Below are 18,978 nucleotides of genomic sequence, written 5' to 3' on the forward strand. Positions count from 1 at the left end.
ATGAATACATTCAAATATAAGCGGCTTTTTAGGCTATAGCCTTTACACATCCATGTACAGGTGTTTCTCACTTATTCAGCTCTATGATGGAACAGGATTATATGCTTTGTCTGATTTTCACTGAAATGTAGGGATGAATAACAAAGAGTTTAGGACTCCGACTATAGAAATAAAAGTTGAAGAAAGACGCCACTGAGATGGTTTAGACAAGAAAGCTTCATTAAGTTTGGTGCAGGCAAATCCCAGTATAGCTGTTCCCAACACCTGCGGGTGTGCACGACCTTTAACCTCTAACTATGCCGTCGTATTTTATACGTTGACCTCATAAAGTCAGAGTAACCAGTCAGTAGTAAGAAGTATACAACATGCAGTATTTCTCTCCGACATGTGGAGTGCAAGTATGAAGTAACATCAAAAGAGAATACTAAAAGTAGCCTACAAGTGATAAAGTACAAGTACCTCAAAATACTGCAAAATTGTACAGCAGTGCAGTACTTTCACTGGAAATATGGAGCAATGTGGAACATGAGAATGCAGACGAAAGTGAGAATATGGACATTTTTTTAAAATTATAAAAAATTATAGGTGTGAGTGAAAACTGTAATGTAGCTCTGATTATGTTGGTACATTTAATTGTACGCTATTAATTGGTGCTACACTGTTGGCATATACTATTGCAAAAAGGCCATATCTTTAAATACCTAATTGATTTAGTTGCCTCTCTGATTTCTGCCTGTTGCTTATAAAAAGCACCAGATTGGATGATGGTGATTAGATGCTGTGTAATGACTGGCCTGCTGGCTGAAAGTATAAAAGGAGACGGCTGCTGCTTCGTGATTCACCGGTGAGGCTGAGCATCAGCAGATTGCAGCCTCACCGCAAAAACCTGCAACACCTATACAGCCGCCTCACAACAACCACAACGCTCCGCAGTTGTTTTTCTTCCTCTGAGTTGGCCGTAAACCAAAACAGATCAGTGTGTCTTCATCACAGGGAGGAGGAGACTGATGTTGTGCCAGCCCTTTATCTAACATCACATCAAACCCTGTCAGAAAACACAACACACTCTCTTGTGGTCACGTTAATATTCCTCAGCTCTTGAGCAACAAGGCTGCGAACAAGTTGAGTTTGTATCTTTTAAAATAATTCACATTTATTTTATTAAAATCTTTGTAAAATCTGAAATGGATATCTCCATCATGCTCAGTCGTTCACAAGCACGCCTAGTATTTTATGATGTATCTGGTAAAGTAACATGAAGCTTACCAGCCTTTAAATGAGCCTGTGATGTTGTTGTTGTTCTTCTTCCCATTTCATCATGTATAAAGCTCTCCTCCATTCTCCATAGAGAGTCTGTTATTTGTTGTGTGCCAGTTCTGTTTGAGTCTATTCATTCCCCACACTGACTGTGAGTGGGAGTTTGCTGCTCTGGGGCCAGTTCTCTACACATTGTTCTCAACACTCCCACCTCTGTGCTGTATCTGGATACTTCTGATCAGCACAAACAGCATCCAGAAGAGACTGTATACTCCTCTTCATATAGTCATTATAAGGCAAAAAAGGCTCAATGCTGTTATTATTATTGTAAAGTGCTGCCTGGGGGGCCTGCAAGGGTTGACAAATAGCTCTATAAAAGAATACATAATGGCATAATAATATCTGCTTTCAACAAAAACTCAAATATCACATCTCCATCAGTGAACAGTGTTTGTGGTTTGGAGGCCTGCCTGTTGCTCTGCCAGCCTCCTCCTCCTCCTCCTCCTCCTCCTCTACCCGGGGGTGGAGTTACATCCACCGACGTGCTGATGAGACTGGCTGGTTCCTAAGACAACCCATAAAACATGCATTTGCATTAGAGAGGCTCGTTGTTTCACTACCACAACCATAGAGAGGTAAGCTGCAGGAAGCAGAATGCACCGCCTTCAAGAGGAGTGTGAGTTTAGCTGAGAGGAGACAGTTTACAGCCTGCAGAGACAAACACACAGAGCCAGACGGATAAAGGATGCACAATACTTCACTGACTTCTTTATAGGCTGCTGCTACACCTGAGCTGCCTACAACGACACTGGGACTGATTATATATGTAAGTAAAGTATTTGCTTGTTGTCTTCTGTGTTTGGTAGAAAAGTTTAAAAAGGAAATCTAAAGAAGTGAAAACTCTAAACTGCAAGATTTCTATGTAAATATGTGAGTCTGTTCAATGATATAAAGATATTAACAATCAGGCATAAAAATCACTATGAATTTACTACTGAATAGCAGAATTACAGGAATAGCTTGTACAAAAAGGCTTATTACAGTACATGTAAACTTACTAATGACAACAATAGACATTATTCCGTGCAGTGTTCGGTTCCCAACCTAGGGATTTTGACCCCCGAAGGGGTCCCATAATAAATGTAAAGGGTCACCAGCTATTACAAACAACGAAAAGTGGTCATGCACATCCAAAATCGAAGTAGGCAGATGCTGGATCAGTAGAAGACCGCAATAGAAAATGCAAAAGAAGGTCACTGTAGCTCCCTTTAAGTGCAATCTATTGGCACATCTTCGTAAGTGACGTTTCGAACCAATGCTATTCTTCAGACTTAATAAATCTGCACAGAGATGCCATCTTTAAAGGTAAACGCTCTGGTCACATGACTCTGTGCAGATTTATTAAGTCTAAAGAAGAGCATTGGCTCGAAACGTCACTAACTAAGATGGGTCACCAGCTACTGAAAGGTAGAAAAAGTCAGGTAGTCGACTCTGTCTCCTACAAAATGACGTTCCTATACAACTAAACTGCATTCTCAATTAACCTTCGTTTCAAGGGAAACATATTTTCTCCCGGATCACGGTGGCAGTTTTAAACACGTGATTAACGTGGTAAATTGAAACAAAACAAAAGCACAACAAAACTAATGTTAGGCTACCTGGTTGCGTTTAGGCAACAAAACTACTTGGTTAGGTTTAGTAAAAACACAATAGTTTGGCTTGAATTATAGTATCTCTTAAGTCAACGTTGACTTTTGGTTTCACACGAGACACAAACCTTTCTCCTGGGTGAAAGTCCTATGTTTGTTTGACCTGACCCGACCTCAAACCCCAATCTGACCCCGACCCCTTTTATCCCATCTTGAGGGCTCCTGTGTCCAAATGCAATTTTAAAACCTATAATATTTCACTTGATATTACTATTACATAATGCATATCCTTAAATCTGCACTAAATATTATTTTATATCAACAATGGGTCAAATGACAAAGTGTTGAGTAAAATATGTTGCTTGCAGTGACGAACCACAGAGAATTATTATAAGCATTTTTCAGCTCATTGTTTTGGTTCTAAGAACTCTAATCAACGTTGTTGCCAACCAGCATTTGTTCTCAGTGAAATAAACATTATAAATCCACTAAACGCTACCTGGCTAACATCAAATAGCAGACAGACAAAGTTAGCGAGTAGCTGGTGAACATAATGGATTTATCAGCTAAACAGACAGATATTTTTCTTAGAGGAGTTGGACTAAAAACAGAGGAGTGACTAATGACTTAGATTCATCAGGTGAAACACAACTTCAAATGAATGCTGATGTTGATCTGTGTCTACTGGATAATGCATCCCTGTCTTTGTCACCAGGCAGGAAATAAACTCATCTGTGACATATTTGAAAGAAACATTGTCTGATGTCTACAATTCAAGACTACCAGTCTGTCTACCATGTTAGTTTTCAGTGTTGCCTGCTTCATCCCATACAGTATGTGTTGTATATATATTGTGTAAAGTCCCGTGTCTGTGCTTTTGCTCATCTGCTGTTGCATGTATGTGGTTCCTCCTCAGTTTCTGCACAGAGACCTCTGGGTTTGTTCCACCATCCACAAGATGCACATGAATAGCTTAATAGATCAATGGAGTAAGTATTGAGAGATTTCAACTCTTCTTCATATTGTTTACATTTCTGAGTGCATACATTTCATGGATTGTGTATTTACCAAGAGGAAGTGATTTTGATGACTTACATATCTGTGTGTCATATGTAAGACTCACGCAAAAGTAAGTTGGTGACAAACTGAAGTTTTCTGACACTGAACTGAGAAACCACAACTTTGGCGCCTGTCCTGACCTGTGATCTGTGTAGTGCTGCATTGCTTGATGTCAGCAGTTACTGTGTGTGTGTTAAATTGTTGCGTCTCCTGTATGTTATTGTGTCTCTGATGAACTGGTGCTTTGAGCAGGTGAATCTGCCGTACAGTGATTGTGTTTAGCTTTGCATTGTTCTGAAATAGAAAGACCTTTGCTCAGCATCCTTTCTAAACGTGTTCAGAGAGAAGTGTCCTGTTACCTGCCCTCCATGTCTAAGACATCCTGTACACGCTATGGCCTCTTACAAATGTCCTCTTGTTCAGAGAATCTGTTTTATCATTGAGCTCAAGTATATTTTAAAGTAGTAGATACATTAAGGAGACCCAGCGTGTTCAATATAAAAAGATATCATGAAATAAATAATCATAACAAATGCTATTTCATCATTCATTATACTTTTTTTTTTATATTTCAAAAGGCTGTTTTTCAAAAGTCTGTTTTTATTTCATATCAGCATTTTGCCAAATGATATTTTTTATTTTAAGTCAAGTTTAACTTTATAATGACACATTTGATTTCATAATGTTTTCATGACAGCGGTGTTGTCAAAGGAGAGACCCTTTCAGCCAATCATCTCCTGCATCTCTTAACTAGTTACTTCCAGTTAGCGAGAGCAACAACAATGCTAGCGTTATTCTGCTATCTAGAGGCTGCTGCAGTAAATAAACCCGGTACACTGATACAGTTAGCCCTCCTAAACCTGGCAGAGGCAACTCTGAATTAATTTAGGGCCGACCATATTTTCAAACCCTCAAACCGAGACCCTTGAAGCTTCAGTAGGCAACAAGTTTTTGGCATCATTGGGCAAAAAATCCATAATAACCTTTCAGCATATTGTAATTCAAGTGTTCTGAGAGAAAACCAGACTTCTGCACCTCCTCAGGCTCTGTTTTCAGGCTTTAAAAAATCTAGCCTGTGACGGAAGACTTTGGCCAATAACAGGTCATTTCAGAGAGAGCGTTCCTATTGGCTGTGCTCCGGCTGGTGGGCGGTGCTTCGTATTTCCCCAGCAGATCTCAACATGGCTACCGGTCACAAACTTTCTAATTTTACAGCTAAACAGTACACTACAAGATGTTTCTGAAAACATTTGAAGAGAGAAATAGGCATTACAGTAATTACAGATCAGCGCTGTTTAGTTTGACCGTTTGATTCCCGAGTTCACGAGTGATTGATAGCTGGTCAGAGACGGCAAGGCTCCAGCTTGGCTCTGGTTGGTTGTTTTCCTCCGGTTTGTGAAATCTTGCAGATGCCATTAGGAGCACCGGATGACACTAGAGGAACATGATTTTTTTTCAGATTACCTGTCTCATGCACTACGGACAGGATATAGTGACCGTTTTATAAAAATAACTTTTTTTAATTGTTTGCTCCATTTCTCCCCACAGCAGCTTTAAGTACATTCAAGTGTATATTTAATAGTAGGTCTAAGTAATATCAATCTTTTGTTAATTACTTGAGCCTCTGAATTTTTTTTTGTTGTAAAAATATAAGTGATTTTTATCACTGGTGGTGGCTGTTTACATTGTAATGAGCACTGGCTCCATAATTTACTGCCTTTTATTTACCTTGACACTATTGTTACATGCCTTGGATCCTAGGCTACTAAGCTACAAGGTTCATGTTTGCACCGGCCGTGTAGTTTACAACAGGCGTTTAAAAACAGTTCTAAGCAAGCCGTGTTGTCCTCCTCCATCCCTCACCAAGCAGGCAGATGGATTTATATGCAGACTTGTCGTGGGAGGCTGTGCAGTGGATGGATGCGGGGAGAGATCGAGAGAGAATCCTGATGAATCCTCTACGCACTTCTTCTCCTGTATACGATGGAGATGCGCGGATTCAACCGGGATTCCCTCTGGATCATCACCAGTGTCGTGACCTCTCAGCACGAAGCCCTCACCTCGCAGATGGTTAAACGCTGAGAATAATCTCACCATGAAGTATAGACCGATCCTGTGAACTTTACATCTCAGCATCTCTGTGATGTCTCACTTTGCTGTGTTGTGTTTTTTTTTTTCCATGAGGAGTTTGGGTGTAACCCACTACAGACACAACATCACCCCACCCTTAGTGGTGCAGTGATTGATATATTTGCTATAGGGTAGCGCCCTCCTATTTCCAAACCACAGCCATCAAAGACACTTGTACTGTAGCTTTAAAGGAATAGTTCAACATTACATTTTTGGATGAACACTTTCACATTCACTTTCTTTCTGAGAGTGAGATGAGAAGATAAATATTAATGCTCATGTCTGTGCTTAACAGGACAATCCCAGTATTTTTCAAGCTGGGACTTATGGGCATCTTCAAACCTAAAGTTTGTTTGCTCAGTGGATGAGTTAACTTGTTGTATTTCTTTTGACCTAGGAAAAAATTCAAGTAAACCAAAATGTATCACTAAAAAGCCAAGTGAGTAACTCAGGTTATTGGTCGGATGTGTGCATGGTTCTGCGAGAGAGCATCTCTCATCTTTTGTTGCCTCAGTGTTGTTTTGACTTTAACATGATGGAAACTGAAACTCTAGTGGGCCCAGATGATAACATCTGTCGCTGGATGTTGACATTGTTGCCGTGCTTCAAATGCTGCATTCAGGAATGTATGTTGGTTGACTTTTGGTGCACGGCCACATTTTTCCTACATAGCATGAACTTGACAAACACTGAAGGTTGGATGAGTTCAGTGTTGTTGTGGTGTGTGTGTGTTTGTGTGTGTGTGCGCAGTAGAAAAGGACAGAGATACATTGTGCTGTTTCCACATTTTGCATGACCTCCAACACTGTTTCCAGCCCACTCGGGCCATCTCTACAAGTGACATGTTGTTCTCAAACAGTATTTTTCTTCACCGAAAAAATATATAGAGCAAAGCGTCTGCACTCTGCTAATGTTTCCACAAGCAGTCAGGGTGTCAACAAATACCCCGTGTGGTCTCACATGTGCCAGTGAAAGGGGCCCAGCGGATATATGAGAACAGTCAAGTAATACAGGTGTTAAAATGCTCTCGGCAGACCTGAACTAATGCCTTTTAAATTATTCACTAATTCAAGATAATTACTATCAGGATTATTTTTCAGGTAATAAACTATTTATTTAACTTCAATAGACATTATCAAGGGCTGTAGATGTTTAGTGATGTAAATGGTGATCTAATGGTTGTAGAAATCATCTGAAAACATGCTATGGTTATTAAAGTTTAGCATATATTTGATGACCACATGACCAACGTCACTGTGACTTTAAGAGCCAGCTGGTCTTCGCTGAGCACTCCTATTTTAAGATGTCATATTAATATAGGCCTTGGGATGTTATTCTCTTCCTAGTGCTTTTATGGTATGCAAAAAAAAAGTATCTAATATTTTTGTACAACCCCTGAACACATCACTTCTCAGAAATCACCCTTAAGTGACGTGACGTCTTCTTCCTTGGAGCTTGGTGGCAGGGATGCAACAGTAACCACGTTACTACTTCACCATGGTATTAGGTGGTGTACCGCAGTGCACAGCACATTACAGCCATGACCACATAACAGCTTTCTATTATATCTCAGAGTGTTTCCATCCTCATGACAGTTATGACTTGGGTGTTGCACAGTTGAAACAGTAAACATTGTGTACTCTTCGTTCTTTAGATGATCCTATTTGTTTTGGTTTGACACTTTGATATATAATGTAGTATAAAGAAACAGGAAGTAACACAGACAGTGTGAGTTAGGGTTAGGCTGGTGTGGCTAACTAAACAGTGTAACCTGAGCTTAAGCATGGCAAATGAAGATAGTGAATGAGGGCAGTGGAACGGAAAGACATAGAAGAACTAATGTATAATGTACCACTTCCTGAGTGACAAAGGACTGTTCCAAGGAAAGGTCTCCAAGCGAGCAGGCGTTAAGAACAATTAAAGGTCCCATATTATAAAAAAGTGATAATTTCATGTTTTTTTATTATAAAGCAGACCGAAGTCCTATATAAATACTGTGAAAGTATCAAAACACTCAATCCACAGGGAAATACACACAGCCCGAATTCAGAAACTCTGCAATTGAAACATGCTGTCAGGATTTCTGCCCATTCGTGATGTCACAAATATACAATATTTAGACCCCTGACACAATTTTAAACGTAAACATTCTAAATGTGTCCCAGTTTATTCCTGTTGCAGTGTATGTGAATGACATCAGCTGACAGGAAGTACACATGGACCCAAGCTGTTGCCTAGCAACGCAATTCTGTTGCAATTCTGTTGCAATTCCGTCAAAATGCACTAAAACGGAGCGTTTCAGACAGAGGGTAAATACAGGTATATTCAGGCTGACAGTATGAGGAACATAAAGGATTTTTTGAACATTACAGCATGTAAACATGTTCTATTAGAAACACAAAATACAAGTTTGAAACTGAAAATTAGCATAATATGGGACCTTTAAACAGCCTTCACGAATCACTGTCAATAAGGGACATTTATTTATATGATCTAGGTTAAAAAGATTTAAATTGAAACTCATTTACTCTGTCATTGAGATGGCACACTGAACTATCATGCCTATACAACAAATATGAAGTTACTGCAAGCAGCCAGTTAGCGTAGCTTAGCACAAAGACTGGAAATGTAACAAAATTCACCTACCAGCACCTCTTAAGCTCTCTAACTTACACGCTCTCTCTTGTTGTTTGCCATTTCCAGTCTTTATGCTAAGCTAAGCTAACCGGCTGCTGGCTGTATCTTTGTATTAAAGGTGCTATATTTGATATCCAGAGCATTAATTTAGCAGCAAAACAACTATTTGCTATGTAAAGATATAGTGGAGTAATGTCTACCTGAGCAGAGAATGAAACGTAAACAGAGCTTCTCCGTGCTTTGCTTACATAGCCGGGCTGGCCGTGTGCATGCTTTTTAGTGCTTGAGTGTCTATGTCGTGCCCCATTGGCTAGCTAAAGGCCGCCGCTCTGCATAAATCTTCCAGCAAACCTGGTTCCCATCTTACATACCCCATTATGGCCAACTTATGGCATGTTTTTGCACACCCAAAATGTAGCACTATTTTGCACTGATTATAGAAAAACTTCTAAGGCTGAATAATCAAGTACAGAACACACACTGGGGTTATCATGCCATTATTGTCCTAAACATTCATTTCGTACTGTTAAAAAGACCATGTCAATATTGCATTAGTTGGGAATGGATTTCTAGTGATCTGCAGTGGAAGCTCCCACGGATACGTAGGCCTACAGTTGCCGCAGGCTCATAGCACAGAGCATGAGGATTACTATTTTCAAAGCTGTCACCCGAATTAGTAATGCAGTGTGATTTTTGGAAGACATCGGCACGAAGATATAGTATACCAAATGGCTTCACCTACGCGATGTTGTGTGTCATTGTAGCATGTCGGTGCTGCTGCACCACCTCCAAGCTCATGTCAATACGGCTCAGAAGGACACACTGATGATGAGCCGGTGTATGGACAGAAAACAGAGCGCAGAAATGTGAAAAGATAACACTTGACTAAAGTTCCTTATGATGCATTACAAAAAATTATATAAGATATACACGAGAAGAATATGAACACATTTAGGCAAACGTAAAAAGTATAAAAACTGAATGGTGAATAGTGCATTTAGTCAAGTACTTTTTATTAAGACTTTACAGCTACAAACTATTTACAGATATGTAAAGTAGTTCAAAGTAAACCCATGTCGACCAGCTAAATTAATAATGTAGTTACACTTTAATGAATCAGAAAAAAATAATAATACTGCAATATAACATGTCTAATAATATAACATTCTGAAAGGGGACATTCTGCATAATGCCTACTTTGACTTTTAATACTTAAAGCTGCTATTGCACAAATAAATATTTTTATATTACTAATGGATAAAATGGCTGAAAGATGCTGTTGTGAATTCACAGAATCATTCCCACAGCATTTTAGACGCTTTCAGCCCACAACTTGTTTTGGTTCACTCTCATCACTCTCATCTACCTCGCTTCCAGCAGCACCAGACAGCTGTTTACAGTGATAAACCCGCTGTACTCTATCTGCTCAGCAACCAAACAGCAGACAGCCACTGTTTGTGATTAGCTGGTGAACATAGTGAAACATTAAGGAGCCAGATCTGCCTAAAGAGCCAGGTGGAGACCAAATCAGAGCTAAAATTAGAGTGGATATTGCACCTAGATATGTCATACGACTAGAAACAAAACTCTTAATGAGTGAATGTTGCTCAAACTTAACATGCTTTTATTATTATTACCATCACCTAAACAGTTTTCCTAAGTGTAAATACCATTTCTTTTTTGCATGAATGCCTAGAGTGTATTCTTTATCATTTTGTGTACGATCCTCATTGTAGTATTTAGTGTGCACTGATTGTGTAAACGTATGCCATGCTTCAGACGCCCAATAACACCTTAGTTGAACCATAAAGAGTTGAGTATATGTGCATCTTTCTTTATTTCTGCTTTCAGAGGGACAGTGTTCTAACTTATAAAGTATATCGGTATTAAAACGAGCCCTGTATCCTTCGTGCCCTAATGTGTAAACACGTAAATTATGTTGTGCAACAGTGGCGTAACTCATCATTTATGCCTCCACCACCACCAAGTGTGGTTGACGCCAGTGGGGAGCCACAGCTACGTGCGGTCTGGTTCTGGCCGTCCCTTATTGATCCGATGTCAACCAATCCGTTATGTCACTGCTCCCCGCCCGCCATCTCTGCTGCCTTCAGAAAGCTGCAGAGGAAGGCAGTGCTCCGGGGGCTGCTGTGGCTCTCCGACGAGCGTCACTTTGCTTTGGAAAATCCATGAAGCGGTTACAGTAACAGCTACTGTGGAATGGCGCAGGCCAGTTGCTCAACTTTTAATGCACGAGGCCGCAGCCAAAAATGTCATGAGTGGAAGGCAGATTAATGCTCTGCTGGGGCACATTTGCCCTTGTCGTGTACATACTTTACGCCTGAAGTCATTGGGGCTCAGAGGATGCTGTTATCCACACCCTGACTCAATTCCAGACTTAGTTGGCATTCATTTTCTGCTTTGCTATGTCCTACAACTGGACATGACCCATTGTATGTCCCCTGAGATGTTAGATTGACATCAATACATTAACCTATTTGGTGTTTCAAGTGTGGGCCACCACCTTGTCGTCACCTAATGACGTGAATCTCCCTGTTTGGGAGATGACGCAGTCCTTCGTGGCTGCTCAGAAGTCATTTGTCAAAGTGTATAAACAGACACAACACACAAATGCTCTCTGCTTTGAGCTAACGTCACACCCCAGTCTGATCTTTTGGACATTCCTCAGAGAAATTCCTTATCCTGAGAGACGCAAAAAATCTCGCTTTGGTGCAAACTGATTTTTACTGTGAAGCTTTCATGAGCAGCATTCCTTATCAGCTGAGAGGACGTCAGCATGGCGATGGCCAGCCCCGATCTTCCTGTTGATGGTTGTGTGTGGTCAGACGCAGGTCAAACTCACAGCGGGTTGTGATAACGGACCTTCACCGCAGACAGACATATTTCCCGCATGCTGCTTGTGTAACCTTCCCATCCCACGGAGCTGTTGAAGAATCACGTCTTGGCTCGCATGCAAGAAGATATCTGAGTCAGAACTGACAACACAACAGCCAAATGAATCATTGTTCCATATTGGTACATACTGTTTTAAATCCTTACTGTGCGGTAGAGCTGTTGATATGTGTGACCAGATTCTTGATCATGACATGTGGTAAACCCAAACTGCAGGCTTCAAATTGTTCTGAATGTTCCCAAATGACATAACCGATTGGATATCCATGTTTTTCCACCGGTTTGTGGTCATTATGGTTCCTGTATGCTGGTTTGGATGGAACTAACTGTGGAGAAGTGGGAAAAGGAATGTGGAATAGAGAAATGGAGAGTAAGAAACAGGAAAGGAGACACAAACTGCAGAACGTTTAAAACTGAACAAAAAATAAGTGAAATATTATTATTATGAACATTATTGTAGGAAGTTTCATTTGTTTATGAGATATGATACACATATATTTGATTTGCACCAGAGGTAGGAGAAATGTTTTCCCTCCCAATTTCAGATTCATTTTGGGTTTTAGTCTTTTGATTGGATTTTGTGCTTTTCCTATGATGACATATCAAAATGTCCGCTGTGAAAATGATGTGTGAGACATAAGAGTCAGAGCGATTTATTCAGACAGCAACGCAACATGAACAGAACAAGATAAACGCACCAGTCAAATCTAAAATAAGATGAAGGCTGCCAGCTTTACTGCCAGCATTGGAGCAACATTTGTTACTACTTTCCCCAATATTGTTACCGGCGTTTCAGCTTCCAAAGTGGGGCGTGACAAAAAAACTGTTTGGGAACTACGGCTTTAAAATATGTACAGTATAGGCCTGTTGAGGAAGAGAAAGAAAGGAGAGAGGAAGGATTGAGACAGTAGAAAGTAGACAGCTAGATGACATGGCTGCACTGTAAGCATTATTCTCTGTTGGAGCTGAAAGTGTGCTGATTGTTTAGTCCGAAGCCGAATGAACAAAAGCAGCATGAATAGACGGGGGGTTGATTCCCCGGCTTGATTGACAAAACCCTGTCAATTGTGTTAGCGTGTCAGTGTGTGCTTTCCACTGGCGTCATTGTAAAGGCGAGAGAGGCTGCTGTCGTGTTGAAAACAAACTCTGACCCTCAGTGTTGTCACACCAGTCCTCTGTGGCTGAAATACGGTCAGGACCGCCCCCTTTATGAGGAACAGAGAGCAATAAAGTAAGGGTGCTCTGACCAGGAGTTTTGGGGCTGATGTCCGATCCCTGGAAGCAAAATCGGCCAATCTGTTCACCAATATCGATCACGGGTCTATTTGAAGCCACCCCGATTCTGCTCCTCTGCTCTTTGTATGTGTGTGTAGTCGATGTCTGTGTGTGCCGGACCATGTGTCCTGGGAGATTTCAATGTCCCAAATTCCAGTCAGATAGGCCTGTTTGTGTTTATTTAGCTTAAAAATAATTGATAGGCAGGCTGGGAAGGGAAGGAAGGACTTAGTGGAGCGGATAGTGGAAAAATCATGCAAATAGTGATACAAGCACCAAATTTGGCATGATGATTCCCGAGGGGTCACTTAGCAAATATAAACGATCGGCCACTTGAAAATCCAAGATGGCGGCCATTTTTCAAGATGGCCGCCAAATTGACCTGCCGTTAATGGTTTCTCTCATAGAAATTCATCTACTTGGTCAATTTGAGTGATCTTGGTGTCAAATTATGTGTTTTCTAGCATGCTGGATCTTATTTTGATAGTTTTAACAATTTTTAACTTCAATATAGCGGCCATTTTTCAAGATGGCTGTCAAATTTACTTGCGGAGAATGTTTTTCTTAAAGAAATGCATGTACTTGGTCAATTTGAATGATTGTGATGTAGAATTATATGTTTTCTGGTATGCTATCTAATCTAATAATTTTTACAGCTTTAAAATCCTCCAATACGTTCTTTTTTTTACTTTTTGGCTGTCCGGTGAGTCTTTGCTTTGTGGTGTTTGCATGGCTCAATTGGCTTGTAGGCCTACTGTTGCAGATATCAATAGCTGCTGTTGCCATAGGTGTAGGGGCTTAGTGGTAGAGGTAGTACCTTTGTTTCAGAAGTCAGCCACATCCTCCGGGATGGACTACTGGCACTGGTTCACACTACCTGCCCAAATCTCACCTATGGCTCCATGAAGTTGCCAGTGCACGGCAACGGCCACACCCCGGGACACCGTGTTGGCTCACGGGCTGAACTAGGTGAGAGTCTCTGTGTGATGGAGTATTTCTAGCTCCAAATTTCAAAGTGCATAGAGTCAACGAACCAGCCATCTTTATCCATGAGGTTCCCACACCAACATATATATCAGTTGCCTCTTTCTGGTCTTGGCAAACACAGACAGGCCAACATACATAGCAAAAGGTGTCTTCCTGTCCTTGGAGTGCCTGTGGACCTGCAATCCTTCCCTGTATTTGGCAAAACAGCTGTACTGTAACAGTTGCAAAGTCAGATTTTGATGCGCCATTCTGGAGTTGTGACTTGATATCAACTCCATGTTCAATCATACATACAAACTGAAGCAGGAATGGTGTGACGGTATCTTCAAGGTACCCATCATGAGACGTGCTGTTGAATTCTGATTTATGCTGAAACATGTCACGACGTATCATCTGAGCAATCTTTGCCAGGTGGACTGCTTCTCCATATTTGCTTCCTTCTTCTGGGCCAGCTCTTCTTTCTTCTGCAGCTGTTGGGCATTCAGATAGGCTCGTTCTCGTTTGTACAGAGCAGCCAAGCAAGCAGGATGACATCTCCAGCACTCAGTTTGAGAAGGCGCTTTCCATCACTGAAAGTTTTGCACAGTCATTTAGTCTTTCATTCATTTTCATGGTCATTGCTTATCTTAAGTTGCCCCCTTCTTCCTCGCACAGAAAGCATTTGGGGGATAGAGTATCTCTGACCCTCTGTGGTATTTTGTTGCAGCTGTTCTCATCTGTAACAGTTGAAGGGGTTGATCTCTTTTCAGCTCTTTGTAACTTGGTGTTATTTCTTCATCAAGGTTTCCTCTATCCCACTACCGTCGTCTAGTCTTGCTGGGTCACGCTTGACTGGTAGCTGACTGACTGCATGGAATCTGGGAATTTTCCTTGCCAAGAGGCTGTACCCATCACCTACTCTTTTGTTGGGATTTATATGTGGAGAAGTAAGGCCCTCATTCTTGTCCATTTGACAAAGGCAAAACTTGGCCCAGTCAGTGTGTCAACATTTTTCAGTTGATTTTTGGTTTAAAGCCATTGTGATGTTTAGGGTCGAAGGTTTATCCTTTTACCACCCTGTATCATGGGCACTTGCTTGTATGGGATATAGCTAGGTTCATGCATTATTTTACGCAATCTGTACACTATCTGGATAACTGAAACCCCATTATCCTCAGCATGGCTCTCCCGCGCTTGCACATCCTGTCGATTCAGGTGTGGCTGCTTAAAACTGATCAGGGGTTGGTAGTAAGCAGCATTTGGGACACTAAGTATAATGCTGAATCCTACTTAGCTGACGTTAAACCCCATTCTGAGTTACACAGCAGCGATTGTCACCAGTGCCCTGGTAGTGCCCGACAATCACTCCTTTACAGTTCTCTGCTGTTGTGACAATTCTGGCAGTTGGGTTGGAACCTTATGGATAAAGATGGCTGGTTCGTTGACTCTATGCACTTTGACATTTGGAGCTAGACATACTCCATCACAGAGAGACTCTGTGTGCTACCCTCACCTAGTTCAGCCCGTGAGCCAACAAGGTGTCCCGGGGTGTGGCCGTTGCCGTGCACTAGCAACTTCATGGAGCCATAGGGCGGCTGTGGCTCAGAGGGTAGAGCAGGTTGTCCACCAATCGGAAGGTCGGTGGTTCGATCCCCGGCTGCTCCGGGTCACATGTCGATGTGTCCTTGAGCAAGACACTTAACCCCAAATTGCTCCCGGAGGCATAGCCATCGGTGTGTGAATGAGTATTTAGATTAAATCCTGATGGGCAAAGTTGGCACCTTAGTAGCCTCTGCCATCAGTGTATGAATGTGTGTGTGAATGGGTGAATACTGACATGTAGTGTAAAGCGCTTTGAGTGGTCGGAAGACTAGAAAAGCGCTATATAAGTCCAAGTCCAAGTCCATAGGTGAGAGTTGGGCAAGTAGTGAGAACCAGTGCCAGTAGTCCATCCTGGAGGATGTGGCTGACTTCTGAAACAAAGGTACTACCTCTACCACTAAGCCCCTACACCTATGGCAACAGCAGCTATTGATATCTACAACAGTAGGCCTACAAGCCAATTGAGCCATGCAAACACCACAAAGCAAAGACTCACCGGACAGCCAAAAGTTTAAAAAAAAACGTATTGGAGGATGTTAAAGCTGTAAAATTAGATAGCATACCAGAAAACATATAATTCTATATCACAATCGTTCAAGTTGACCAAGTACATGCATTTCTTTAAGAAAAACATTCTCCGCGAGTAAATTTGACAGCCATCTTGAAAAATGGCCACCATATTGCAGATCAAAATTATTAAAACTATCAAAATAAAATCCAGCATGCTAGAAAACACATAATTTGACACCAAGATCACTCAAATCGACCAAGTAGATGAATTTCTATGAGAGAAACCATTAACGGCAGGTCAATTTGGTGGCCATCTTGGATTTTCAAGTGGCCGATCGTTTATATTTGCTAAGTGACCCCTTGGGAATCATCATGCCAAATTTGGTGCTTGTATCACTATTTGCACGATTTGACTGAAAAATGGATGTTAGCCGCTCCACTAACTGCGCTAGTTCAAAGCTTCATTCATAACGTTGACATTCAAATTCTAAATCAACATTTTTGCATGTCTATTCATTGTACACTAATCAGTGTTTCCTTTATATTCATTCTGCAACAGCTCACCGCTCTGCTCTTGTGTTTCACCGGGTGTGCTGGGCAGCCTCGGCATTCACACACAAACTACCACTGGCAAAACTACCGCTGCAGATGGCGATTTTCCTACATGTGTCAATTTCCGTTTGTTACATGCATACAGTCTTTTCAAAATATATGTCTTCACAGCAAATAACGTCTTTAGGTTTAGGCAATAAAGCTACCTAGTTAGATTTAGGAAAATATCGTGGTTTGGGTTAAAATAATTTCAGAAACGGTGTCACTTATATGTAAGTTACGTGACAAATAAATCAACGTTGACTTCTGGTTTCACACGGGACATGAACGCCAGTTGAAAGTCAGGTAGTTTTTGACTCAGCCATCCACCCAAACCTCCTCTCTATGAAGTGTTCGCTGCTCTTTATATTTCCTGGTTCATGATTATGTGAATTACACACAAATTAATTTCGTGGGATATACACAATTTACTGTGCATTACTTTTCGAAAGTCTAGCTACCACCACCACAATAACACAAAATCTGAGTTTTCCCATTTTTTAGAGTGATGACATCATAAAATAGGATGATAGACATTCAAAGATTCATTGGAAAACCTCAATAGAAGCTTTGAATATGAAAAAAAAATGACATTCAGTAAGGACAGCCCTAGTGATTGAACATAGTCAAGTCAGCACACTGACACACTGACAGCTGTTGGGCTGCAGTTTGCCATGTTATAATTTGAGCATATTTTTTATGCTAAATGCAGTACCTGTGAGGGTTTCTGGACAATATCTGTCATTGTTTTGTGTTGTTAATTGATTTCCAATATTAAATATATACAGAAATTAGCATAAAGCAGCATATTTATCCACTCCCGTGTTAATAAGAGTATTAAATACTTGACAAATCTCCCTTTAAGGTACATTATGAGCAGATAGAAAATGTGTGATTAATTTGCGATTAATTTGATTAAATCTTTTAATCGATTGACAGCCCTAATATATATATATATATATACATATATATATGTGTGTGTGTATGTGAGAGTAATAACATGCTGTAGATTTATGTGAAAAATAATGAATTATGAAGAGAAATAATGAGGAATTGTTGTACAAATAATAGAAAAAGATAATTGAATGCAAGCTCTTATGACCCTATAGAAGACACACATACTTGAATATCAGTCTGTCGTTCTGCACAATATGTGTTTTGTTTAATCCTCTTGTCAGAATGAGATGATACCTTCTCTTGAGGATAAACAGCTCTCTTGACCACTCTGGCCAGTGTCTGTGTTCAGTGACCAGTCTTGTTATCCATCAGTCCTGCCTCTATTTTAAGCCTCACATTATTCACCGTCTTTGTTTCAGTCTGTGAAGTGGATGTACTCTACCTTCATCAGTGCAGCTCATAAGTGGGAGAGTGAAATTAGACCTTTTGTGAGCCTCTCTTTCATCCAGGGTCGCTTTCATACTGTTAAATGCATAAATTGTCCTTTCGATAGCCATAGTCTTTTGTGTTGGTGTGATCAGTTAAGCAGCAGTGTGCAATGACATTATTTGAAACATGGTTGGGCTGATATATACCTATAATACAGATAAATGTAGATGTAGAATATAAAAAAAAATGAATATAGTGTGTTGCACGTTTTCCACCTTGAAGAGCCTGTATGTTTTGTAAGTATTATGAGCTGCAGGAGCTTAAACTCAAAGTGGATAAAAGTCAGTCCGATAAGTACATAGTGTTCTGGTACAGTTAGTGCTTCATCAGATTGAATTTGAGCCATTTTTCTGTTAGTGTTGCACGTCATTATCCACCCCATTTCAGGTCTGTTCACCAAATTACAAAAAAAACAACACATTTTCTCTTTTCTAGTGGAGGTGTATCTGGTAGAACCGAACCGTACCGAATGATTTTGAAACAACTTGTCGAAATGAGCTTGGTGTGAACACACCTGTGGTTTCTTGAGTGATTCTTTTCTACAGCCTGAATTTTCTTCGTCACGAGAATATAGTGGTGCAGTGATGACATATTTCTGTAGGCCAACCAGGAAGTCAGCATCACACTGGTTCCCTCGACAAAAAGCCAATGGGATTTTTCCATTGGGTCTTGGATTATTGCGGAAAATAAGCTCAGTGATAAACAAACGTTTGTGATACTTACACGTTTTGTTCCGTAAAATAATCTCCACAAATGAACACTATAAACAAACTACACAACGGTCACATGACTTCACATCACCACCACTGAGCTAAAGGCGGACTAGCGTTCGGCTTGATGACGTTTTGTAGTCACATTTAGCCACTTGTTTGCAACAGCCTTTTTTAAGACATGTAAAAGCTTCAAAATTCTCAAGTGGGATATTTACTGACGTATTTTATGTCATACAACAAAATGTTAGAATCTCTTCAGCTTGTGTTAACTACAGAACTTATTTCAGGCATCT

The 18,978-nt window shown here is 40.6% G+C and overlaps 1 protein-coding gene across 2 annotated transcripts in view; it reads left to right on the forward strand.

Annotated features, from left to right (window-relative positions):
* Positions 1-1,848: 1,848 nt before the first annotated feature.
* LOC141768984 (dual specificity testis-specific protein kinase 1) overlaps positions 1,849-18,978 on the forward strand; it is a 30,782-nt gene continuing 13,652 nt past the window's right edge. The window contains exons 1-2 of one of the 2 annotated variants that reach the window (XM_074637570.1): positions 1,849-2,083; positions 3,823-3,895. In XM_074637570.1, coding sequence (XP_074493671.1) covers positions 3,865-3,895 — 31 coding nt within the window. In that variant the 5' untranslated portion in view covers positions 1,849-2,083; positions 3,823-3,864. The remainder of the gene's footprint in view (positions 2,084-3,822; positions 3,896-18,978) is intronic. The other variant, XM_074637571.1, reaches the window with a different exon arrangement.

The sequence above is a fragment of the Sebastes fasciatus genome, chromosome 6 (assembly GCF_043250625.1).
Source record: "Sebastes fasciatus isolate fSebFas1 chromosome 6, fSebFas1.pri, whole genome shotgun sequence".
Taxonomy (NCBI): Eukaryota; Metazoa; Chordata; class Actinopteri; order Perciformes; family Sebastidae; genus Sebastes; species Sebastes fasciatus.